The sequence below is a fragment of the Xyrauchen texanus genome, chromosome 48, assembly GCF_025860055.1.
Source record: "Xyrauchen texanus isolate HMW12.3.18 chromosome 48, RBS_HiC_50CHRs, whole genome shotgun sequence".
In the NCBI taxonomy this organism is placed as follows: Eukaryota; Metazoa; Chordata; class Actinopteri; order Cypriniformes; family Catostomidae; genus Xyrauchen; species Xyrauchen texanus.
Genome location: NC_068323.1, coordinates 3,081,145 through 3,109,138, shown reverse-complemented (window position 1 = coordinate 3,109,138; position 27,994 = coordinate 3,081,145). Strand labels below are relative to the sequence as shown.

The 27,994-nt window shown below is 39.4% G+C and overlaps 2 protein-coding genes and 1 long non-coding RNA gene across 12 annotated transcripts in view; 1 reads left to right on the top strand and 2 right to left on the bottom strand.

Moving 5' to 3' along the window:
• LOC127639469 (uncharacterized) overlaps positions 1–27,994 on the bottom strand; it is an 808,968-nt gene that overhangs the window by 681,188 nt on the left and 99,786 nt on the right. The gene's annotated exons all lie outside the window — the stretch shown is intronic.
• The window catches only part of LOC127639747 (SLAM family member 5-like), a 101,868-nt gene that overhangs the window by 58,210 nt on the left and 15,664 nt on the right, over positions 1–27,994 (top strand). For 7 of the 9 annotated variants that reach the window (XR_007970004.1, XR_007970003.1, XR_007970001.1 and 4 more), the window contains exon 1: positions 27,696–27,981. The exons of 1 other annotated variant lie outside the window; for it this stretch is intronic. Coding sequence is in view for 3 of the 8 variants with exons in the window: in XM_052121955.1 (XP_051977915.1) it covers positions 27,909–27,981 (73 nt within the window). In the remaining 5 variants the exon portion in view is untranslated. Of the gene's footprint in view, positions 1–16,312; positions 16,411–27,695; positions 27,982–27,994 lie in introns of those variants that run through there. One more of the 9 variants, XM_052121952.1, reaches the window with a different exon arrangement.
• Positions 16,650–27,994, bottom strand: part of LOC127639752 (uncharacterized) — a 69,793-nt gene continuing 58,448 nt past the window's right edge. The window contains exon 6 of one of the 2 annotated variants that reach the window (XR_007970016.1): positions 16,650–16,975. This is a non-coding gene — a long non-coding RNA (uncharacterized LOC127639752). Of the gene's footprint in view, positions 16,976–27,988 lie in introns of those variants that run through there. The other variant, XR_007970015.1, reaches the window with a different exon arrangement.

Genomic DNA, 27,994 nt, shown 5'->3' with positions numbered 1-27,994 from the left:
ACTAGTTGATGCAGATCCATATATAATGCATCCATAATCCAAAACGGATCGTAAGAGAGCACAATATATGTTGATCATAGATTGTTTATCAGTCCCCCATTCTTGGCCTACTATACATCTCATTAGATTTAGTACTTTGCTGCATTTCCCTTCAATATATTTGACATGAATTTTCCAAGTTAATTTGGAGTCAAACCATAAACTTAAATATTTAAAATTTGATACCCTATCTAGTGGCTGTTTATATAAATAAAGTTTAATATTTTCTGAAATCCGCTTTTTAGTGAAAAACTGTCAACAGGTTTTGGAAATAGAGAATCTAAATCCCCACTCCACTGACCATTTCTCTACATTCTCAATTGCTTCTTGTATTTTTTTTCACTATATATTTAACATTTCTTCCTCTCTTCCACATTGCTCCATCATCTGCATATAATGCTGTTTTAATTCCTGGATGAATTCCTTCAAATATATCATTGATCATTATGTTAAATACAGACCCTGTGGTGTTCCATTTTCTACATTCACCATCTGAGATAACGTATTGCCTACCTTGACTTGAATCGAACGTCCAAATAAGAAACTTAAAACCCAATTATAAAATCTTCCTTCAATTCCAAATCTTTGCAACTTTAGTAAGTAATCCTTCTCTCCACATCATATCATATGCTTTTTCAATGTCAAAGTATACTGCCACTAACACCTTTCATTGCTAGAGCCTTTTTAACATCAGTTTCTAATCTTATTAGTGCGTCTAGGGTGGATCTACCTCAAGTCAAGTCAAGTCAAGTGGTTTTTATTGTCGTTTCAACCATATACAGTTAGTACAGTACACAACAAAACGAGACAACGTTCCTCCAGGACCATGGTGCTACATAAAAACAACAAAGGACCAACACAGGACCACATGAGACAACACAACGAAATAAAATACCTATATAAAATACCTATATATACCTATATAAAGTGCACGTGCAAACATGTGCAAAAAGTACGGGACAGTACAACAAATTTCTGACAATGAACAGGACAATAGACAGTGCAGCGCCGACCAGTACTCAGTAGTGCAAAAAGATGACAGTTTCTAAAAAACGTAAACATAACATACTATGAGATAGTGTTCTATGCACACAGCAGTTATTGAGGTAGCAGACAGTTATAAAGTGACAGTAATTAAAGTGCAACTCAGGACACGTGTGTGTGTGTGTGTGTGTCAGTCCAGTCTCTGAGTATTGAGGAGTCTGATGGCTTGGGGGAAGAAGCTGTTACACAGTCTGGCCGTGAGGGCCCAAATGCTTCGGTACCTCTTGCCAGACGGGAGGAGAGTAAAGAGTTTGTGTGAGGGGTGTGTGGGGTCGTCCACAATGTTGGTTGCTTTGCGGATGCAGTGTTTTTTGTAAATGTCTTTGATGGAGGGAAGAAAGACCCCGATGATCTTCTCAGCTGTCCTCACTATCCTCTGCAGGGCTTTGCGGTCTGAAACTGTGCAAGTCCCAAACCAGGCAGTGATGCAGCTGCTCAGGATGCTCTCAATAGTCCCTCTATAGAATGTAGTGAGGATGGGGGTGGGAGATGTGCTTTCCTCAGCCTTCGAAGAAAGTAGAGACGCTGCTGGGCTTTCTTGGTGATAGAGCTGGTGTTGAGGGACCAGGTGAGGTTCTCCGCCAGGTGAACACCAAGGAATTTGGTGCTCTTGATGATCTCCACAGAGGAGCCATCGATGTTCAGCGGAGTGTGTTCACCTTGTGCTCTCCTAAAGTCAACAACCATCTCTTTTGTTTTGTCGACATTCAGGAACAGGTTGTTGGCTCTACACCAGTCCGTCAGCCGCTGCACCTCCTCTCTGTATGCTGACTCGTCGTTCTTGCTGATGAGACCCACCACGGTCGTGTCATCGGCGAACTTGACGATGTGGTTCGAGATGTGCATTGCTGCACAGTAGAGTGAACAGCAGTGGACTGAGCACACAGCCCTGGGGGGCCTCAGTGCTCAGTGTGGTGGTGGTGGAGATGCTGTTCCCAATCCGGACTGACTGAGGTCTCCCAGTCAGGAAGTCCAGGATACAGTTGCAGAGGGAGGTGTCCAGGCCAAGCAGGTTCAGCTTTCCAATCAGGTGCTGAGGAAATATCATGTTGAATGCTGAGCTGAAATCTATGAACAGCATTCGAACGTATGAGTCCTTTTTGTCTAGGTGGGTGAGGGCCAGATGGAGGGTGATGGCAATGGCCTCGTCCATTGAACGGTTTGGACGATACGCAAACTGCAGTGAGTCTAATGAGGGGGGCAGCTGGGTCTTAATGTGCCTCATGACGAGCCTCTCGAAGCACTTCATGATGATGGGTGTAAGTGTGACGGGACGGTACTCGTTGAGGCAGGATACTGAAGACTTCTTTGGCATGGGGATGATGGTGGTGGCCTTGAAGCACGTTGGAACGACGGCGCTGCTCAGAGAGATGAAGATGTCGGTAAGAACATCTGCTAGCTGGTCTGCACATCCTCTGAGCACTCTGTCAGGAATGTTGTCTGGTCCAGCAGCCTTCCGTGGGTTGACTCTACGTAGAGTTTTCCTCACATCTGCCGTGGTAAGACAGAGCACCTGGTCGTTGGGAGGAGGGGTGGTCTTCCTCGCCACCACGTCGTTCTGCACTTCAAACCGAGTGTAGAAGTCATTCAGCACATCTGGAAGGGAGGCATCTTTGTCACAGGCAACTGATGTTGTCCTGTAGTTGGTGATGGCCTGGATGCCCTGCCACATACGCCGCGTATCACCGCTGTCCTGGAAGTGACTGTGGATTCTCTGGGCATGTGCACGCTTTGCCTCTCTGATTGCCCGTGACAGTTTGGCCCTAGCTGTTCTTAGGGCTGCCTTATCACCTGCTCTGAAGGCGGAGTCTCGGGACCTCAGCAGCTTGCGGACCTCTGCAGTCATCCACGGCTTCTGGTTGGAGCGTGTGATGATGATCTTGGAGAAATTGACATCATCAATGCACTTGCTGATGTAGCTGGTCACTGATGCTGTGTATTCCTCCAAGTTGGTAGAATTGCCATATGTTGTAGCCTCCCTGAACATTTGCCAGTCAGTACACTCAAAACAGTCCTGAAGAGCAGAGATGGCTCCTGCTGGCCAGGTTTTCACCTGCTTCTGAAGCGGTTTTGTGTGTCTAACCAGCGGTCTGTATGCTGGAATTACCATAACAGAGATGTGGTCTGAGTAACCGAGGTGGGGGCGGGGCTCTGCCCGGTACGCACCTGGGATGTTTGTGTAAACAAGATCAAGCGCGTTCGCCCCTCTCGTTGCAAAGTCCACATACTGATGGAATTTAGGGAGCACTGTCTTGAGATTCGCATGGTTGAAATCTCCGGCAACAATAAACAGTCCGTCGGGGTGAGCGTTCTGCAGTTCGCTCATAGCCCCATACAGTTCACAGAGCGCTTCCTTAGCGTTAGCGTTGGGGGGAATGTAAACTCCGGTTATGCAAACAGTGGTGAATTCCCGTGGTAGATAAAAAGGTCTGCATCTAACAGTCACAAGCTCCAACTGTTCATCACTGTTGGAGCTTGTGACTGTTATAACTAGAGACTAGCATAGAGTTCTTGCACCATTCCGTGTTGATGTAAACACACAAGCCACCACCTTGAGTCTTACCGCAGAGAGCTGTATTTCTATCAGCACGAAACGAGGCGAGCCCTTCTAGCTGAATGGCGGCATCCGGAACTCTGTCGCTGAGCCACGTCTCCGTGAAAACAAAGACGCAGCAGTCTCTAAACTCACGCTGCGAAGCCTGCTGGAGTCGGATATAGTCCAGTTTATTGTCCATGGAGCAAACATTTGAGAGCAGGATAGACGGGAGAGCCGGCCGGCTAGGGTTTGTTTTTAGCCTAGCATGGACCCCCGCCCTCTTGCCGTGCTTCCGCTTTCTCGCACACCGCTTACGACGTCCTCTCCCCCGGCCACCGGCATCAGGTGACGCAGAGGACTGGAGGCCTGGTCTCCGCAGCAAGCCGAGTACGCTTAGCGCCTCCTGCAGGTCATCATGCAGCTTGGTTTTTGCATGAGTCTTATATTTCAGTAGTGTCTGGCGATGGTAGACACGAACACCGGTTGCTCCGATGTCCATGTGCTGCAAAAGTCGGGTGTTTTTTTACAAAAATAGCACCATTGTGGATCCGGAGTGGCCGCTGCGTGCTACCGCGCCACCATCTTGGATCAAGTCGAAAACCAAACTGATGAGGAGCTGTAAATCCTTTGCTTTCTAACACGTAATAAAGTCGATTAACGATCATTTTTTCCATGACTTTACAAAGTTTAGACGCCAGAGCTATCGGCCTATAATTTCCAGCTATTGCAGTTTGTGAATAGGGATTACTATAGCTTGTTTCCAGGATAACGGTAGTTGTCCTTCCATCCAAATGTTGTTGAAAAGATCCAATATTACTTTAAGTATTACTTCATCCATCTGTTTAATCATAATATAGCAAATTCTATCTTTTCCAGGGGCAGTACTTCTAACCCTCATTAATACTCTTTTAAGTTCCCACATATTAAAGGCAGCATCCAAAGCTGTTTGACTATCAGTTTTTTTTTTTAATAAATATCTTGATGTTGCTTTAAAATTTCTTCACTCCTTCTCTTATAACTTAATCCTAGGTTATCTGAAATGTGTGCCTTTTGAAAGGTGGAAGCTTACATTTCTGCTTTATCTTCTTGCGTCACTGCTGTTTTCCCTTCATCTCCTATGACTGGAATATTCTGAGTTCTATAAACACCAACCATCTTTTTAAGGACGCACCATACTTCTCCTAGTTGGGTTTCCCTTCCTATTGATGAGCAGAATGATTGCCAATACTTCCTTTTAGCTTGCTTTATTATCTTCCTTGCCTGAGCCTGTTTCCTCTGATATATAATTAAAGTTATGGGTATTAAGGTTTTCTTTAGCTCTCTAAAAGCTTTATTTCTAACTTTAACAGCTTTAGTGCATTCATCGTTCCACCATGGAACAATTTTCAACCTGCCTTTACCTTCTGATTTAGGAATGGATTCTTCAGCTGCATTTATAATAATTGCATTTAATCTGACAGAACACAAGTCTATATCATCTTCTAAGCTAAAATTCTCCATTCCATCAATACAAAAACTGTTAAATGTATCCCAATCAGCTTTATCAAACCTCCAACTATTGTGCATTATTTTATTTTGTTGATAAATTTCCAATCCACCATCACATGTTATTGGAAAGTGATCACTTCCCAATGTTGATTGCTCTAGAACTTCCCATTGGCATTCTAAAGCTATAGCTCCAGAGACTATTGTTAGATCTATACAAGAAGTTGATGAATCCCTTATATTGTATCTAGTACCCTTCCCGTTATTTAAACACACTAAAGCATATTCCTCCATAAACTCTTCTACTATCCTTCCATTATTATCTGTGCATAAACTTCCCCAAAGTGAATTATGTGCATTAACATCCCCACACCATATCAAATTGTCCCCAGCCTTGATTCTTATTGTATTTAGATCATCTAATATTAACTGATTGCAAGGATTATAAAAGTTTACCACCTTTAATCCCCCTCCCTGTGTCCACACCTCTACAATCACACATTCCTCTGGAGCATCTATTATTATTTCTCTAAAAGCCACCCCATCTTTAACAAATGTCCCACATCCTACACCGTTTGTACCAACTCTATCCTTTCTAACCAACTTGTAGCCAGGAATGCTAAAATGTAATTGCGGATGAAGCCAAGTTTCCAGAATACATATATTATCATGAAATGTTCATATTTTATTTGTACCTCTTTGACTTCCCAAAGGATCACCCATCCCTGCTGTTCCTTCAGTTTGTCCAAGTATCGTTGAATCTGTTCAACTGAAACTTCAGTAATACCCAGATGTCGGGCAGCTGCAGATATAATCATTTTCAGCTTTTCTGTTCTTTTGTCTGTTTGAGCTGAACAATTAATGACTTCTGCTATAAAAGCTACAAAATTAATTTAGTTTACCACAAGCATGTTTCCATCCTCAAGACACTTATGACTACAAGTATCTTTAGACTGGGTTATGTTATTTTCCCTCAAATTTCCATTAGTCACTTGTCAATCATTCTGTACTGTTTTGAGTTTCATTGCTTCCGTAGCTTGTTTTTGGGCTTTGCAACCTAGAAACGCTGCACTGCGTGGTCCTCCACAATTACAACATTTGGGTTCAACCCCCTCTCCACATTGCCCATAATCATGTTCTCCGCCACATTTGCAGCATCTTTTTTTTCCCTTACATACTGAGATGATTTAATCTTTGGCAATTAAAACATCTCAATGCTGGTCTCACAAACGGCCGGACCGTATAGCACATATATCCGATCTTAATACGTTCCGGTAATTTTTTTACAATTGAAAGTTAGTACAACAGTAGTACTACTTTCTTTTTTACCATTTCTACTGGAAAGCAGACGCTTCACTTCTGTCACCATGTCGTTTGTTATCTGTGCCTTTAAAACCTCATTAGATAAAGATACAGGCACCCCAATTTTCACTCCTTTAAGATTATCAAATAATTCTCCCGGTACATAACATTTGACTGCTTTACCTCCTAGCTCTTTGATCATCAATGCAATCTCTTGTTGCTTTTTGTCAACACAAAAAAGGAGGACATGGTTGTTTGATTGATACCTTGCTGATTTAATATTTCCAATTGATTTTTTGATTATTTTTGTAAGTTTCATTGGATTATTGATGTTTTCGACTGTTCCAGAAAATGCAACCATTACTTTGTATTCTACCTCCATTTTCCTTGTTTTGTTTATTCCTACTACTCTTGTAATGTTGTCATCTGACTCAGAATCTCTATGTTTCCTTTTGTTTGATGCATCAGTAATCTGTGACCATCCCCCACTATCAATTACTGAGGAATCATCATCATCATCATCCATCCTACCTGCATCCATCTTCTCCCGTCTCAGCTCAGTTGATGCTAACCCGCCAATCCTCCCAGCCACCAATGGTGGCGTCAGAAAACTTCTTCCGCTTCTTGTTTTCTTCTTCTTCTTGTTAATGGCCGCTCACTCTTTAGGAGTATTACCGCCACCTACTGTATAGCTTAGATGGGTGACGCATCTGTATTTTTATTATTTTATTATTCACACACACATATATACTACCCTATATACATATATTGCACATATACATATATGAGAATGTAATGCCCCACACACGCTTCAGCTCCTCAACCACCAGGATGGGCAGAAGCACCACAATCCCCATACATTATATCCTGTGCTCTAGTCCTGTATCCTTTAAAAAGGTTAAAACAGCCCTATATGTCTGAGAATCTCTCAAACCCTTTCCCAAGAGGTCTGTGACATTTACTGGTCTATCCTTTATATTATTAAAAAGACTGCGTTGAACATTATATTTATAAATACATATAAAAACACATGCTCTACAGTTTCTTAACATCACATTCATCACACACACCATTTTCATGCTTCTCCATTATTACAAGTGTTGAATTCAATCCTGTGTGTCCCAGTCTTAATCTAGAAATCATTACTTCTTCCTTTCTATAAAATTGTTCTTTTCCTACTAATTTAGCTAATTTTATCTCCCTGTGCTGCTATTTTCCCACCTATGTTGCCATAAATGTAGTTTCTTTTGAATCTCTGATTTTACCTCACTTCTCCCCAGGGGTACTTTAATACCCACCAAGTTTTTCTTTAATGCTTGTTTTGCTAATTTATCAGCCATTTCATTCCCTGCTGGATAGGTGTGCCAGAACCCAACAAAATATACTTCTGCTTTTTCCTTATTTGTAATGGCCATCTTCCCTTTCTCTTCTATTACAGGGATCTGCTCATAGTTATTAATACCTTTCATTTTCCTAATCATTCTCCAAACTCTCTCCCAACTGTACTGCAGAACTCTTGCCACCCTTCTTACAATTGCCCTTCTCTTCTGATACTCTTCGATTGTATCTTGAGTTATTAATCTTCTTAGACTTAGAAATGTCTTATTTTCTTTCCCTAATTCCCACTGTGCAATCTTCTGACCACCATGGTACACTTTTCTTTTCTTTTTCTTTCCATTATCTCTTATTAAAGGAATAGACTGTTTTGCTGCAAAGATAATTCCTTCTACTATTTTATTATATATTTCCTCAACACTTCCTTCCAATTTCATATTATTTAAATTTTCTTCACACAACATATAAAACTTCCATTTTGCCTGTTTAAATCTCCACCTTACACATGGATTAATATTTTGCTTTTGTACTGCATTTTGAATTTCACATATTACTGGCCAATGATCACTGCCCATATTATCTTCATGCACTGTCCAAGTACATTTACCAGCTAATGCTGATGACATTAACCTCTTGTTATATTCTTGTTGGCTTCCATCATTCAAACAAACCAGTGAATGCTCTTCTATGAATTCTTCTATTATTTCCCCATTATTATTAGTGTTTTTACTTCCCCATAAACCATTTTGTGCATTAAAATCCTTACACATATAATAATGCCCTGTGTGTCACCCATCACCTCTTTTAAAAAAGTATTACTTATTTCTGTACATGGATTACACAGATTTATAATTCTAATTACTTCATTCCCATTATTTCTATATGTATGTATTCTGCATGACTATTTTCATATATTATTTTATATGCTATGCTTTCTTTAATAAATGTTGCACACCCTCCACCTCTGCCATTTTCTCTGTCTTTCCTCTCTACTACATATCCATTGATCTTAAATCCCAAGGAGCTATTTAACCATGTTTCTTGGATACAAATAATGTCTGGTGTTTTTCCCATTTCTGTGATATGTTTTTTTAAATTCTTGCCCATTTGCTATTAAGCTCCTGGCATGCCAATGTAATAGTAGGAAATACATTATAGAAGTATGTATTTTTACTCTGAGTCATGTACAAAGCAACAGTTCCTACTTTCGCTTTTAAAATCTCATGGACTTCTTCAGCTGAATTCCTGTTAACTTTAGGAATGTATTAGCACATCCTACAATTATTTTTAACTTGTCTGACTTCCTTTCTTGTGCTGTACCATTTACCACTGCACAAATAAATGCCACAAAATCAATTTTGTTCATCACAATCAGAACATCTGATTAATTTCTTGCAGGATTTACATTATTCTGGATGGAAAATTCCACATTGATTCCTTGCACATTTATTCTATTTGTTTCTGCTTTACCTTTTATCTTACGTGTAGCATCTGCATATGTTACTCTCTTTATGTTTTGTATTTCCAGATCTTCTTGTTGTATGGGACGTCCTGCATAGGCAGCGCTACGGTCTCTCCCACAGTTACAACATTTAATCTCTGTTCCCTCCTCACACTTGCCATACTCATGTTCTCCTCCACATTTTGCACAGTGTATTTACAGTGTGTCCCATGCGTTGGCATTTAAAACATCTCAAAGGAGGGGGTATTTACTCTCCTAGTGAAAGTTATAAATCCTAGCTTCACTTTTGTTGGTAGGGGTTTTCCTTCAAATTGGATCAACACGCACATGCAGTCACACATTATATTGTCTCTCCACATCTGCAATCTTCTAGCAGAAATTACGGTGCCACCATCCAAACTTCCTTTGATGTCATCCATGCTTACATTGAGGTACTCCTGAAATGACCCCTCTAGTTTTCCTCCAGCATTATTCTTCCTGAGACAGGATACCGCTTTCACTATTCCAATCTCTTTCTCAATTGATTTTGATAGTTTAACATGATGCTTTTGTTGTTCTGGTTGTTTAGCAAAAGTAACAATCACTTTGATTTCTCTTTCTACCTTCTCCTTACTGGTTTCATTTTTTAAATGTTTAAATTTGTTAATTGTTTGCTCACAATCAGATCCATCACCCATGCTGCTTTCCTTTTTCCTTTTGGTGTATCTTTCTTCCTGATAATCCATGTCTTGATTATTTTCGCCATCCAAAATATCTCCCCACGCCATTCTCCCGACCTCCATCTTTCCAACTCCACTTTCTCCGGCTGCCGTACTCACATGTTTCGAAAGTTGTTGCTCCTTCTTCTTCGATTTTTAAGGAAGATTACAACAAAACTCTGTGATCATGAACACTACTGTAAGGGGGGTCCACCTGTTGGTCCAATGGTGGTTTCCAACAGCATGGATGAAGGTCTCCTGCGCGTTCAGTTTAAGTTATTTAATTCCAATTACATAACTATATTATTCATTTTAAGATCCTCGTTTATTTTATCTGACTACAATTATAAAAGTTTCTAAGGATATATTAATATTCTAATCTTAGTTATTATTATTAAAGTTGATTTAACATTGAATCATCGGATTTAACTCTATTTTATATTGTTCTCGTTCATTTGGATTCCTATGCCGCTTAGAGAGTCTCGTGCCGGCCATGCACGCAGATATCACGGTCACAAATACTCCAGTTTTGTTCATTAAAACAGTAATTGAATAAATACTAATTAGATGGCTGCTCCTTCTTGCCTTTCTATCTACAAGTATTTTGTTTAGTCCCCTTAGATAGTAACACTTAATTAGAGTAATATTTCTACCCAATAAATTTACAAAGATAGACCAACATACCCAAGTTAAAATAGCTTTATATGATCATGCCATAGTTTCCTATGTACACTTAGCTAGAAAATATTACAATAACCAGAGGTTTAGACTTCACCCTATTTAGGCTTGGTCGACACTAAACGGAAATTCCCTATTGAGCCTGTACACACTAAGTACACTAGAAATAATGCCTATTAGTTAGTGGGAGCTCTAAAGTCTCAGTTGGTGTGCCCCATGCTCCACTCAACTGGCTTTAGTCCGCTGCTAACCTGGTTGAAGATTTGCGGAAACAAGGACTTAATGTAATCTACTAAAGACAATAGTTTCAGAGTAAATCAGAATAAACTCAAATGTAACAATTTATTTACCAGGTGATATAATACGTTCATCAATCCAATTAAACATTGATAAGTCAAATTTAGACATTTTTATCAGAACATAAGAAATTCAAATTGCCATTACCTGATATAAACTACACACAGTAAACTGTGTGGGATTGTCTGAATACAGAGTTACCCTGAATATTTGTGTCACTTTTCCTTAAATACCCAAACCATGAACAAAGGGAATTTGGGGAGTGGTTAGGTTGGTAGTCCTGGGGACACACCCCATTAACATACAGGCAGGGATGGGGACAGACCTCCAGAATTATACAGCATTTGTCAAAGACCTTATAACTTTGTTACCATTACATTTATGAATATGGGTAAGAGACCATATACCAGTCACACTGAGAAATTTTAAATGATACCAAACATGCCAAGTCACATTATTTGTATACATCACATATTATATTTTGATGCATGTAGATAAGGAGGAGTAGAGGGGGGCAGATGTTTGTGCCTAAATTGGCCTGAGGTTAGAAAGAGGTCAGATGTGAGATTTGTGTTTTATTGTCCTTGCTCAGTAGGATGTGTTGACTCAGGAGAAGATGTTCTTCTGTGTAAAAGGTTTTATCACTTGGTTCTCGCAGAGTTCTTTGACTTTTACGACCTCTTGATGTCAGCCTTACACTACCTCCACTCACCCTACAGCCCAACAAAAGTCACCGCTTCAGCCAGCGCTGCGTGTTATGCTCTTCTAGCTTTTGTTCATAACCCTTCCTAAACCAGAGGGGAAATAAATAAAATAAATATTTACATATACATTCATACCCAGACACTCCTATATTTTACTAGGGTTTTACTCACATGTCCTAATTACCTATATCCTACTAATTAGGCTTGTACACTGCAGAAACTTGAACAATACTGTTATTATTTTCTCTCCTATCTTCAGATTTTAAATATCTATATATTTTTTTTTAATGAAATATCTTGTTCCCCATTCCTCCTCATCCCCAGAACTAGAACTACTCTTTCCTCAGTGTGTCTTCCACAATGCATAATGATGTGTTCTACTGTTTCACTAATTCCACACCATTCACAAAGCCCTGTTGGATGCTTGGATTTTAATTGCATTGTCTTATTTAACCCTCTTGATAAAATATTTTCCTCTCTTCTGTTTCTGCTAGAATGCCTTCCTTTCCCTACATCTGGCTGTATTGAATGCAAATGCCTTCCTTTAGTTTCTGTATCCCAATACTGCTGCCATTTTTGATACATTTCCTTTATAACTATTGCTTTGATTTCTAATCTACTATATGATATATCTATTTCCACTTTTATATCCTGTACTGCTTGTTTTGCCAGCTTATCTGCTACCTCATTCCCTTTCACACCCACATGTGCAGGAACCCACAAAAACTGTACCCTCACCCTTATTTGTTGCAACAAATATAATTCATGGAGAATCTCCATTACTAAATCTTGTCTTGTGTCAGACTGTTGGCCATCGATACTTCAGAGAGCCACACTGGAATCTGAACATAAAGCTAAATCCTTTACACCTGTTTCATTAATCCATCTTAATGCCCATCACAATTGCCATCATTTAACCCCTGTGAACAATGATAGACTATCTGATATCCTTACCTTCCTTGAAATTTGTCAGTCAACAACTACTACTACTTCTTTTTCTTTTTCTTCTTCTATTGAATGGTGATTAACAAACCAAATTATGGTAAATTACTGCCACCAGCTGGACTGAATCACGCCGTACAGATAAAAGTGCAAATAAAAGTCGTCAATTTTATTTGTATAGCGCCTTTCGTTGTGAAAGCATCGTTTCAAAGCAGCTTTACAGAAGATAAAACTGTAATGTCTATAATATCTATGAGTCATCATTGTGTAATTAGATAAAATATGATTGTGACTTGTGTAAAATAATTAAATAATAATTGTAAGTGAGCAAGCTGTATGCGACTGTGTCAAGGAACACAAAACTCCAGAAGATGTTGATTAATGGAGAAAAATAACCTTGGAAGAAACCAGACTCACTGTGGGGGCCAGTTCCCCTCTGACTAACCCCACCCTAACCCTAAACCAGACTCACTGTGGGGGCCAGTTCCCCTCTGACTGACCCCACCCTAACCCTAAACCAGACTCACTGTGGGGGCCCGTTCCCCTCTGACTAACCCCACCCTAACCCTAAACCAGACTCGCTGTGGGGGCCAGTTCCCCTCTGACTGACCCCACCCTAACCCTAAACCAGACTCACTGTGGGGGCCAGTTCCCCTCTGACTAACCCCACCCCAACCCTAAACCAGACTCACTGTGGGGGCCAGTTCCCCTCTGACTAACCCCACTCTAACCCTAAACCAGACACACTGTGGGGGCCAGTTCCCCTCTGACTAACCCCACCCCAACCCTAAACCAGACACACTGTGGGGGCCAGTTCCCCTCTGACTAACCCCACCCTAACCCTAAACCAGACTCACTGTGGGGGCCAGTTCCCCTCTGACTAACCCCACCCTAACCCTAAACCAGACTCGCTGTGGGGGCCAGTTCCCCTCTGACTAACCCCACCCTAACCCTAAACCAGACTCGCTGTGGGGGCCAGTTCCCCTCTGACTAACCCCACCCTAACCCTAAACCAGACTCACTGTGGGGGCCAGTTCCCCTCTGGCTAACCCCACCCTAACCCTAAACCAGACTCACTGTGGGGGCCAGTTCCCCTCTGACTAACCCCACCCTAACCCTAAACCAGACTCACTGTGGGGGCCAGTTCCCTCTGACTAACCCCACCCTAACCCTAAACCAGACTCACTGTGGGGGCCAGTTCCCCTCTGACTAACCCCACCCTAACCCTAAACCAGACTCACTGTGGGGCCCAGTTCCCCTCTGACTAACCCCACCCTAACCCTAAACCCCAGACTCACTGTGGGGGCCAGTTCCCCTCTGGCTAACAATATGAATATAATGTAAATATTACTTATGTATAGTTAAAGTCATGTTAACAGAATTTTAAAATTAATACGAAATTTATCATGTAGCCAATGTAACGATGATAATATGGGGCTAATATGATCATATTTCTTGGTTCTCGTCAGCACTCTGGCTGCTGCATTTTTAACCAATTTAAGTTTATTTATTGATCTTGCTGGACATCCTCCCACTAATGCATTACAATAATCTAGTCTTGAGGTCATGAACGCATTAATTAGTTTTCAGCATAAGCAACAGAGAGCATGTGCCATAATATTTCTTAGGTGGAAGAATGCTGTTCAACAAACATTTGTAATTTGATTTTCAAAGGACAGATTGGTATCAAATATAACACCTAAGATCATCCATAAGAAAAGTCAATATCTTCATGCCCAGGGGCACTAAGGAGACTTAAACTGGCCCTCATGATCTTCAAAAATAGTTACACACTAAACTAGTTCACCATCTGTAGTACAGACTACAGTATGACATATCTCAAATATGCAAACACTGAACATGATGAAGGCTAAGCTATTTCATTCATTTTAGAAGTGAATGTTTTACAACATCTTGGATCAAAACATAATTGTAATTTTGGTAAAATCCTTGACACCCTACCCAAGACCTCAGTAATTTTCACTAATTGAAGTAGATCATTGGAGCTTAAAGACCCCGTATTATGAAGTATTATGACTAGTGTGATTTGATTTGATGTTTTGACATACTTTCTACTAAAACAGAAAGTGGGTATAGGACATGTTGAATGACTAATCCCAATTTTTAAATCGAAGATGAAAGATGTGGAAATTTTGTTGATCCTACAAGCTCTTTGTAGAAATGGAGGAAGAAACCAGGATAGTGCGCGGTCATGCAATAGCACCCAATGACTAATTTTCCTGCAATTTTTATTAATAAATTGGAATATGTGCAAAGGATTGTGGGTGATTGAAGGCTGCAAAGGATGCACTTGATGCATCCTCCAAAATATGGCGAACGACGGGTTCAAAACAAGGCTGGCTTCCAAGGGTCCTTTGATGGTATTTGATTACATGGCACTCGAGATATCCAGCCTAACTAGGCTGCAGCCTTCAGATCGAGAAGCACTGACCATCTTTGATGTGCAGGGTTTCAGAAAGAGGAGGTGTTGCTAATTTAACGGCTCAGTCCTGTGGAAGTTAGAACAGCTAATGTCACTTACTTACACCATAATTGTTTTCACCACAAACAAAAAATATTTTTCCCACTCCGCCGCTCCATATACGCTGATCACACAGATTTTGTAGGGCACAAACCCTCTAGGGGCACTAACTCATGTGCAGCTCAATGAAAGTCAAGCTAAGCAGTCCACAAAATGATGTTCCCTGCATCCCAATCCGCACCCTATGCAACATTAACAGTATCCAAGATTAGAAATACAGTGTCCCAAATCATAGTGTGACCCAAAGTTGCAAAAGGGGAAATAAATAAATTAAAATAAAACGATTCGACACAATTTCATTCAAGTGTTCTGTCTTTTTGACTTGGTAAAACATTTAAGTTAAGTAGATAATACAAGATTTTTACTTTAATTAATGATGATTCATAAGATCAGATCTTTAAATATAACTTTTATCTGTGTTATATTTGATCTGTAACACTGTGAACAGCACACATTAAATAGAGATAATGATGAGTTTGTTTTGCATTAACTGCACACTACTACATGCATAATTATATATCAAAACATCAGCGGCTATCCAAATGAAACACCCTGGGACAGATCCATAACGACATGTTATTTTTTCTCGAAAGCATTGAAGAGCAATGATAGAATGAATGATAGTAAATAATAAATGAGGAAAGTGCATATCATGATAACTACCCAGATAGCACACGTACATCTCTGAGATGTCTGTTTTAGATCTTTTCCAAAACATCTTACAGTTTTAATCATAAACGTCTCAAAGACATCTGCTGAACGTCTTATTGACATCCGAGATGAAACATCTTAAAGACGTATTGCAGATGAGCAAACAACCTAAAAAAATACATCTTCCAGATGTAAACACACATTAAGTATACACTTCTCCAGCACATAAAGACACTTTCAGGGTTTAGTATAAGCAGGTTAACTGGGATGCACCAATGTGTTCAAACGAACCCTCCTTTCAGAACCGATTCAAAAGAGTCGAGTCATTAGGATGAATCACTAGTCAAGGGTTGTATTGTTCGGTTGGTCATTACAAGTACTTCCACATGACTTTACAAACTAGAGGTCATTGCTTTAGAAAGAGAGACTTAAATGAGTCCGTGTATGAAAGTGAACGAGATCGATTATTGATTCAAAACACAGATTCGACTCATCATCAGTCTCTTACTCTCGTGACTCATTTACTTTAAGACGAGTCGTTTGACATCCGTGTTTAAGAGCACAAGTTCCCGTTTCTGTCGTGTGTGTTTCAGTTGTAGTCATTGTACAATTGTGATGTTTTATGAGCTGTTTATCTGAAACTGTGAAGAAAATGTTGGACGTGACTTTCTGTTTGTGCTTTTGGAGTCTGTTTGGTAAGTTATAAATCTGTTTTATGTCTTTAGTACAGTGATTAACTCCAACTAATGACAGCATTTACTTGTCTTTAACATGATCAATCAATCAATACTACTGTCTATGATTTGAGACAGTTTCAGTTGATTTCAAGTGTTCAGTGAGGTTCAGGTCTGGACTTTGTGCTGTTGCATTAAGATTTGTTTTTACTGGAATTACTGGAATAGATAAAGCTGTAAATTACAAGAGGGTGTTCACATACTTTTGATCATATAGTGCATTTACTGAAATCATGAATGACACAGACAGAACAGCAAATACCTTCATCAAACTCATTGTGTGAAAATGTCTCATTATACATTCAAATGAAAGAGTTGTGTTGCATGGATGAATTGTTCAATGATATGAAATGATTTCCAGTGTCTCTCTTAGTAACTGTCTCTGTTTGTTCTGCAGGTGTGTTTGGTGTTGAGACAGATGTTTCAGTGTCAGTGATGGAGGGAGATTCTGTCACTCTAAAGAATAATGATACTCAAATACTGAGAGATGAGGGGATCCAGTGGAGGTTTGGAGAATTCCTCATTGCTGAAATCAACAGAGATGATAATAAGACCAAGTTATTTGAGAATGTTGTTGATGGGAGATTCAGAGGCAGGATAGAGCTGGATCAGACTGGATCTCTCATCATCACAAACACCAGATCTACAGACTCTGGACAATATAAATTAAAAACCGAAAGCAAAGTGACCGTACTGAAAATATTCACTCTTACTGTCTATGGTGAGTAGAGAAAACTTGTCATGTTGTTCATCTTTTCACACATTAATCGCCGTCATAATAAACACAAATGGTGTTATTGGATTATTGTGTATATTTCTCATATTTTCCAGCTCATCTGCCGGTTCCTGTGATCATCAGAGACTCTTCTCTATATTCTTCAAGCTCTAAATGTGTGTTGGTGTGTTCAGTGGTGAATGTGACACAGGTGACTCTCTCCTGGTACAAAGGAAACAGTTTATTGTCCTCCATCAGTGTGTCTGATCTCAACAGAAGTCTCTCTCTACATCTGGAGTGTGTCGATGATTCTTACAGCTGTGTGATCAACAATCCCATCAGAAACCAGACTAAACATCTCAACATTACTGAAGTCTGTCAGCCGTGTTCAGGTACATCAGCGCTGATATTAATGTTTTGTTTATGAACTCATTTATACTGTAGATTCATTCATCATCATGTCGATCACTCAATAGTTCAGTGAATCTGTTGTTTTCTGTGTTTTACTCTGAATAAAGATGCTTGTGGAAAGTATTTAAACCCCAGTGACCCATAATAATAATGTATCTCTAAACTGATAGTTTGTAAAACATGTCCCTGAGCAACTAACAGAGTCTTCTGAAAAGAGTTCTCATGGCTAATTTATTTTCTCAGTAGGCTTCGTCTGTGGTTGTGGTGTCACTGAAGCTGTGATCCGATTGGTCGTCTCTGGTCTGGTGGGCGTGGCTGCTGTTGCTGTGCTGGTTTATGACATCAGATCTAAAAGTGTTGGACAGAAGACGAGAGAGCAGACATCATCACTCGAGTAAATAACTGATGAATAAGATATTCAATCATCAGGACGCTAGAGGGAGACGTTCTTGAACATCTGACTCTAGACACCCTCCAGACACTCTCCAGACATCCTCTAGACACCCTCCAGACACCCTCCATAAACCCTCCAGACACTCTCCAAACATGCTCCAGACACCCTCCATAAACCCTCCAGACACTCTCCAAACATCCTCTAGACACCCTCCAGACACCCTCCATAAACCCTCCAGACACTCTCCAAACATGCTCCAGACACCCTCCATAAACCCTCCAGACACTCTCCAAACATCCTCTAGACACCCTCCAGACACTCTCCATAAACCCTCCAGACACTCTCCAAACATCCTCCAGACACCCTCCAGACACTCTCCAAACATCCTCTAGACATTCTCCAGACACTCTCCAGACACCCTCCATAAACCCTCCAGACACTCTCCAAACATCCTCTAGACATTCTCCAGACACTCTCCAGACACCCTCCATAAACCCTCCAGACACTCTCCAAACATCCTCTAGACATTCTCCAGACACTCTCCAGCTCCAGAGGAGTAAGAATGATGAAATGAGAGATCAAGTTTTCAACAGTTTTTAGACTCTACAGCAAATCTTTGGTTGTGTCCACTCTCTCATTCATCCTGTCGGTCATAAAAGTTGACCAAACAAGAAAAATCTGTCAAACCTGTATAACTTTCATGAAACAAAAGAAGTTCTTCTCATTCATCATTAGGACTGCACAATTAATCAGAACAATATGTTAATAATGTTATAATTATAGATTTACTAATTGTGAAAAGTGTCAATTACAGCTTTCTATTTACATGCATCAAAACTTTCTATGAACATGTTTGTTTGCAGTAGTTGAGTTTATAATCAATCAGATGTGTTGGAGTCAGAGCGAATAGTACCAGCAGTATTTCAATGATTTTAGATTCTGTCTCACCGCGTGTCCCATTGATGCTCGCAGTGTAGAACAAAACTAACAGTGATGTAACACTTGATCTTCAGTAAGAGACCGCTTCAGTGATGTTCTAGCATGTTCTTCATGGAAATGGATGGGATGAACAGATATTGAAATGTTATTTTCTGTATTTTTGAGCAAGATGAGAACAGAAGATGTGTTCGTGTTAATTGAATGTCATGTTATATTGCTATTTTATAAGAGTGTCTGTTATGCTGGAGGTTTAGGGGTTAATATTGTGTTGAATAATGGCACTTGTGATCAGGTTGAGGATTGACTTTCACTTTTAAACTTATGTTTGATTTGAGTTTAGCTCGATAAGCAGCTGCTGGTAAATTGACAGTTCGACAGATTAACTGTATTTACACTTGTGTGACAAACTAATGATTAATAAATCAATTAAAAATGAATTAAAACCTTAGTAAATTCAATTTGACAAACTTAATGAAGTTGAGTTAAATTGTTACAGTACATTTATTTATATGATGGGTGTGGGTGAGAAACAGATCAATATTTATATGTTTCCTCCCTGCCCAGTATATGCACAAAACAATTATGCAAATCACCAAAAACAAAAGAAGAATGTAAAAGTGTAAGTGGAGTAAAAAGGACATGAATATTGATCAGTTTCTCACCTACACTAATCATATCGATTCTGAAAATCTGGATTAACCACTGGAGTTTTATGGATTACTTATTAGAGATTATTGCTGCCTTTGTGTGTGTGGAGCGGAGCGGAGCGGGGCGGGGTGGGTCGGAATATCGCGTGCCCGGTCCCCAATCGGCCTGATGAGGCGCGCAAGGGATAAAGGCGGCCGGTGACGATTGTTCGAGAGAGAGAGAATTACGGGCATGTCCGTCATGTGTGTTTATGTTTGAGCTTTTGGTTAAAGTTTCCATTAAATTATTATTTATATTGACAAGCCGGTTCTCGCCTCCTCCTTGCCCATCCTTAACAGTGTTAAAATTGTGCTTTTTGAAGTATCATTTTTGGGCTACTAACATGCATTTATTTGCTTGTGATGGAACAGTAACAGAACAGTCTTGGAGTTTGAGAGATCATTGCCAATTTTGCTCTAACAAATGTCTGTGCCCCAGGAAAACTCATGTAACTCCACTCCCCTTTGCACTGATTACATACTGTTGATTCATTATATCACAAAAAATGATTTTGAGTAAATGTAATTTAGTTGATTATTAACTAGTCTTTAAAAGACTTTGTGTTTCTTGGCAAAATAATATTTTTTTAATAAACAGATTAGAAAGTAGCTTAACAAATAATTACAATGGCATGTCAGACATAACTGGCGAAGCCCTCCTCAGACTAGAACATAATTAACTAAATATAATTAGATGCAGACTGTCTGTAACAGCTGATACTAAAAAATATCAATCAATATAAGTTTTGAATAATTTGTATATCCAATTGTTTTATTATTATTATTATAAAGGTTTATTTTGGATCATAGGGGTCATGTGAAAGAGTATATCTGAATCTAACATCAAAACATCTGTTTCAAGCTATAGTTCATCTTTAGTTAAATAGATTTTGTGGTGATCAGGGTGGAGCTGAGTGACTCTGGGCAGAGTAAGACTGGGAGACAGGTGTGGGAGACAGGTGGAACTCATTCTCCACTCATCTCCTCACTCTGCCCAGAGTCACTCGGCCCAGCCCCGATCACCACAGACTTAATTTCATTTGACTTGTTTTTATGTTTACTATTTGTGGTCATTGAAAATATATAGTTGCACTAAGCTGGACTTTCATGTCATTATAAAAATGTGAACCTGTCTTGTGTTTATCACTGTCTTCTACAGTATGTACAATATGTAATATCTTTACTGTACTAAATCATAAAATTACCATAATATGTCATTAGAGAATTAGAAAACATGCTAAGTTGAAATACTGGCTTCTCCGAAAACAATCCAGCTACAGTCAGTATATTCTTGTTTTAAGTTTTCATTCCGGGCTAGAATTTCTGTTTATGTTTTGGCCTGTGTGATCCCGCCCACTCACCAATACGGTTTCGACTTCACTGGTCATCGTTTTAATCTAATAGGTGACAATTACTTTCTTCTGTCAAACATAACAACTATAATTTTTACACACTCTACTGATTGGTTAGGTTTAGAAAAGGGGTTTGGGTAAGGGCATAATATTAATAAGCATGTCCTTGACAACTCACACATGGAACTCACGCTTTCGCATTACACGGTATTTGCATGTGAGGAAATCATACAAATTCAAACAAAATCATACAAAATAGCCAACTCGTAAAATATGTAAAAACAATTGTGAGACCGGGTTGCACACTAGTATTTCTAAAAAACTAGAGGTTGTCCAGACCAATGCAGTGCAACAAATGGAGTAAAACAGAACAATTGATGTTCTTTTTAACGTGACAAAAGAACTTAAAATTGTGTTGCTCCAGCATGAGACACCAAAAACAGCGATATTTATTGGAACAAAGACATCCATTTAGCACTACATAGAATGCAACTGAAAAACAGCATGGATGGATGCAATAGCACATTTGTGTGAACGGCCCCTTTTAACATGACTGAGCACCAATGGAAGTTTCTCAAAGTTAGTTCTCAAAAAAGTAGTCTTTTGTTTCAAATAATTGTAGGTAAATCCACTTCATCCAATGAGGATCTGTTTTGTAAAATATCTTGATGGGGTTTTACTGAGTGAGATTTGCCTACTGCTGCAAATTAGACAGTAGTCTGAATGAATCAGACAGAATAGCAAAGTGATTCAAACCTTTTTACCCATTTGGCCAATTTGCTAAAAGACTTAATAGAATGATTTATTCGTGAACTGCTGACATCATAAATCGCTGATATTCAGTCAGTCAGAGAATTGTTTGTCAGGTAAGCCAAAGATTTTACAGTTTGTTTGTTTGTTTTTGTTTTTTTAAAAGGAACTCGAATTGAGTCAGAATAAGCCCGGTTACGTCCCTCTCTGTCTTTGGGAAGGGGGTAACAAGGACATAATAAGAATGGAAAAATGTATACAAATAAATTTAACAGTCAGCTAAAGAGTGTCCTCTCCTGTCCCAGCTCTGTCACAAAGATCACTCAAACCTTAAATTAATCAAAGTCATATTTATTAACAAATTCACACATGAAAAAGGGAAGCTTCAAGAGGGGACCAGGCCAAAACAACAAACATACATTTCTTCTGACTTTTTTTTTTTTAGGGAGTAACCTTTACAAATAAAATGAACAAAGCTCTTCCCTTACTTTGTCTCTAAACCAAAAACAGGAGAAAACAGTCAATAACAAAAATGGCGTCCTCCTACCCACAGCTTCCAAAAAGAACAAAATAAACAATGAACTAATGATTCCCTAAGAGTATCAATATCTTAAAACGTGAAATAAAGAATTAACACTTATCACAGGTCGCAGAAGGTCACAGGTTCCAACCCTACGGCCACCACCATTGTGTCCTTGAGTAAGACACTTAACTCCAGGTTGCTCCGGGGGGATTGTCCCTGTAATAAGTGCACTGTAAATCACTTTGGATAAAAGTGTCTGCCAAATGCATAAATGTAAATGTTACTTCAATAAGTAACAGGTTGTACAATAACAACTGGTGGCAACTACAATAAGTTGAGGAAACACTTAGCATGACTCAACAACAACAAATCATCTGGGGCAAGAGAAAACCATCTCAGCAGCCTGGATGCAAAAAGGCCTCCCTGAAGTGAGTTTTTATCTTTTTACCAGCTTTATCTTCAAGCTCAAAAGGTAACCATTGTTAGCTGGTGTCTATTAACCTTTGCAATGAGGAGAGGGAGTGAGAAGGAAAGAGAGACCAAAACACAGCCACAATACAGACGACACCTACACAGTAAGCATTACAAATATCACTGCCCACAAATAACACTACTAATTATAGCCTGCCATGGATCTTCCCCGAATGTGTGTCAGATAATTTTGAGGTGTTGGCCAAAAATTATCAAAAGATTTTTGAGAGACCAAACCTTATTTTATAAAGCACTGATAATTTCAGCACTGAGGTTATCACATACCAGTATGTGAGGCTAATTCTCGGCATGCTTTGTCCTACTGAAACAAAATGTTGCAGGCTTCCTTAGGACTATGATCTGAAGGTCCTGTAAAGTACATGCTAAATTTGGCGTCAGTGCCACTTATGGGTCAAGAAATGTAAAACAATATCTATTTTTGTGCAGACAAACTTTTGAACCATTTGTCCAAAAATCATGAGGTTGATGTCTACTTCAATGACATGCAAGGAAACGTCCTCCCGTCAACACCTGAGTTTGAGGAACCAAGTCGGAGTCTTACGCCCGTTTCACACATACTCCGTGTGCGGTGCGTGTACGGTACAGGAGCAGCACGCGCTATAGTGCTTTCACATATGCTGCATTTGCAGTGCGCTACTGATCCGCAGTTTCTGTGAGCACACAAAATCAAAAATGTGTATGCTAAGTAATTTTGATTTTAAATCTAAACGTTAACTTTAAGACATTGAAACAGTATGAACATTCATTTTAATCATTGTGATTCTTTGTTTTACATGTAGTTCGAGTTGAAGAAAAGCTATCGCGCTATATCTGTTGCTAAGAAGGAGAAGAATGAGACGCATTTGCGTTCACTCTGTCTTTTTTTAGGGTAAAAAATCATATAGGATGGCATTTTGCAACTTTTGGGACTATAATCATACTTTTTAGTTTTTCTTGACCCTGTAATTTAGTAACTGTAGAACACATTAACTGAAATTATGCGTATATGATGAAATGATTACAGTTTCTTGTCAATCTATGTCTATTTTAATCAGGGGCGTAGCACCAAATTTTGGGCCCTGGGTACAAACCATCTTGCTGGGCCCCCGTACCAAATATGTATGTATAGAAAACTGACTTCTAAGGCCCCCCCCTGCCTCGGGCCTTGGGTACTCGGTACCCTTTACCCCCCCAGTCCGACGCCCCTGATTTTAATGTGAACAATGCGCTGCCACTTTAATTCAGTGCGGTGCAGCACAGCAAAAATAGACTCGGTCCATAAACGATCTCTGCACTGCTGTATACGCACCGCAACTGGAACGGATCGACGGACTGCATCCGCGTACAGTGTAAAAGCTCTAACCTGTTAACATGGGTACGGAAAAAAATATATTTTACGTATACAGCAGTGCAGCGATGGTTTCTGCTGTGCTGCACTGCACTGAATTAAAGTGGCAGCGCATTGTTCACATAAAATAGACATAGATTGTCAAGAAACCATAATACTTTCATCATATACGCATAATTACAGTTAATGTGTTCTACAGTTAATAAATTACAGGGTCAAGAAAAACTAAAAAGTATGATTATAGTCCCAAAAGTTGCAAAATGCCATATGATCAGTGTAACAGCAAGCCTCTGCTTAGGTTCGATGGACGCACGATACGTTGTGGTTTGACTTGTGATGTCTGCTCCAACCAGAGAAAGAACATTATCCATCTGTTCGGCACTCATCCGAAAGTACTTTAGGTGCCGGTCACTGTAAAGTCGAGATTCTGAGACAAGATGGTAATAAGCACCAAACTGTCTCCTGCCTCGTTTGACTGAGTGAACCCAAATGCATCTCGTTCTTCTCCTTCTTAGCAACAGATATAGCGCGATAGCTTTTCTTCTGTCAACAACTCAAACTACATGTAAAACAAAGAATCACAATGATTAAAATTAATTTTCATACTGTTTCAATGTCTTAAACAATGTCAAAGTTAACGTTTGGATTTAAAATCAAAATTACTTACATATTTTTGATTTTGTGTCACACAGAAACAGCGGATCAGTAGCGCACTGCAAACGCAGCATATGTGAAAGCACTATAGCGCGTGCGCGTGTACCGTATACACACTGCACACGGAGTATGTGTGAAACGGGCGTAACGGTTGCCTTCTCTCTCACGATTGATAAAACCGGCTTAAGTTTGTTAGGTCTGTTCGCTCTCTCTAGTACTAACCGCACACACACATACCCGCACATTTGGCGAACAGATATCATGGCGATAGAGCCCAGTTTGTCCTTAAATGATCGTACCAGCGGAGACACGCGTTTAACGGGCAGATGCCATTAACCAGTCTCTCTGCCCACATTCTCTGGCCAGAAACCTCGCGTGAGCCACACCCGCCATTTGTGCACCCCTTCTCTCTTTACACACACACACACACACACACACACACACACACACACACATTATTGTTAATAACCAAACCCTCTCCTGAACCAAGCACACAACACTGCCCAACTAGACTAAAACAAGAATAAACGTATTAACATTTTTTTTAAATATTAATTCATACGAGGTTTGTGATTTTTGCTACCATGTGTTAGAGACAATATCTACAATGTGAGATTAAATTTCAAATGTCATCAAATTAAACTAATAAAAAAATTATAAATATGGCAACAATTTGGTAAGGCTGACATTAACTTGGTTGCATATTTAGCCTAAATTAAACTATCACTCATTAGAGGCTATCTAGTTTGGGACCAGATATTGGTTTGTAGTTATTGAAAAACTTGTTTATTTGCCATAAATGAAATAAAAATATTTCTAATAACTTAATAATAGGTTAAACTTGACCAACAATTGTTTACAGACAGATTGTGTCACTTTTATTTGACTATATCACAATTCCAGTGGGTCAAAATTTTACATTCACTAAGTTAACTGTACCTTTAAGCAGCTTGGAAAATTCCAGAAAATTATGTCAATCCTTCCAATGCTTTGTCACGCTCTCCCCAGTCTCTGTCTGTCACTACCCCCACAAAACTACATTACCCAGAAGCATCTCCCTGGACTTCTTATCACCTGCACCTGCACTAAGTTACCACAGTAATCAAAGACAGCTCAAAAACCTGTCACAGCCACACAATCATGGTCTAGTCACCCTTAGGAACACACAGACCTGTCTGCTCTTCCACTGCAGTATCACCCTTCTTCATGCTCTCATCATTAGTGTTATACTTCATCAGTGACAATCTACTACAAACTACATTACTCTGAGTTCATTTTTCATTTCTCTCACCTGTTCTCTTACCTGTTATTTCAATAAAGTTTCCGCATCTGGGTTCACCATCCATCTGCGAGTGTTGCCTTCCTAACACTGATAGGCTAATTGGAGTCAAATGGAGGTGTACCTGTCAATGTATTTTAAGGCCTACCTTCAAACGCATTGCCTCTGCTTGACAATGGTTCAATCAAAAAAAATAAAATTGTGGAGTCCACAAGACTGGTTCATCCTTGGGAGCAACCCAAATGCCTAAAGGTACCATGTTAATCTGTACAAACAATAGTACACAAGTATAAACACCATGTGACCACACAGTCATCATACCACTCAGGAATGAGATGCATTCTGTCATCTAGAGATTAATGTAGTTTGGTGTGAAAAGTGCAAATCAATCCCAGAACAACAGCAAAGGACCTTGTGCAGATGCTGGAGGAAACAGGTGGACGAGTATCTATATCCACAGCAAAATGAGTCCAATATCGACATAACCTGAAAGGCTGTTCAGCTAGGAAGAAGCCGCTGCACCAAAACCACCATAGAAAATTCAGACTACAGTTTGCAAGTGCACATGGGGACAAAGATCTTACTTTTGGAGAAATTTCCTCTGGTCTGATGAAACAAATATTGAACTGTATGACCATAATGACCATCGTTATGTTTGAAGGAAAAAGGGTGAGGCTTGCACGCCAAATAACAGCATCCCAACAGTGAAGCATGAGGGTGCAGCATCATGTTGTGGGGGTGTTTGCTGCAGGAGGGACTGGTGCACTTCTCAAAATAGATGACATCATGAGGAAGAAAAATTATGTGGATATATTGAAGCAAAATCTCAAGACATCAGCCACGAAGTTAAAGCTCGGTCACAAATGGGTCTTCCAAATGGACAATGACCCCAAGCACACCTACAATGTTGTGGCAAAATGGCTTAAAGACAACAAAGTCAGTGTTTTGGAGTGGTCATCTCAAATCCCTGACCTCAATCTGATCATTTGTGGGCAGAACTGAAACAGTGTGTGCGAGCAAGGAGGCCTACAAACCTGACTCAGTTACTCCAGTTCTGTCTGGAGGAATGGGACAAAATTCCAGCGTGGGGTAAAAGGTTATTTATTATTTGTTTACTTGTTTATTTGTTTACTTATTTCTTGAATCTTGAGACACTTTGTGACCTAATAAAAATGTAATGTTCTTTAAGGTGGGCCTTTAGACCCTTTATTAAAGTACCTTCTGTTCACTCCTAAATCTCATCTTGATTAAAAGAGCTCACTTCAATTAGTCTTTACAGAAGTAATTAGTGGTTTATATTATTTTTATAATCTACACTGTTAATATTTAAATCCTGTCGTTATAAAGAGTTCACAATATCTTTTCGTACAAATGTTGATCCGTCCATTTCTGCTCTCATATGAACTCCTGGTGGAAGATATCATCAAATTCAGTCATTTGATCTGATGGAGGAAATCCGTGAATTAAATGAAATTCAAAACAGTTCAATGAAAAAGTTTTATGGAGATAATTGTAAGAATATAAGCTTTTCATAATATCACATGATCCAAATGTGCCCAACTGTCTTAAAGGGAAACACATTTAATAAGATCCTCAAGCTACAATAATATTTAGTAGTTTAGACTGTTATCTGGGTATCCTACATGTTTATTGGCTTAAATTTAATTTAAAGTGAGTGTTATAAAGTACAATTCAAGACAATAGTCTGATTTCTTAGATTGATCATTTTATAAAATAGTCTGTGTGTGAAACCAGAAGTCAGACAGACCAGTTAAATTCACTTTCTTCACAGAGACTCACACGTTCACCAGAGGAGCTCATTCACACTCACTGCAGTTTCACTTCAAGTCTTTTCTACAGACCAGCGTCTCAAAAAACAGCCAGAACCCGATTAATGAAACATTTCTGTCGTAGTCATTGTACAATTGTGATGTTTTATGAGCTGTTTATCTGAAACTGTGAAGAAAATGTTGGACGTGACTTTCTGTTTGTGCTTTTGGAGTCTGTTTGGTAAGTTATAAAT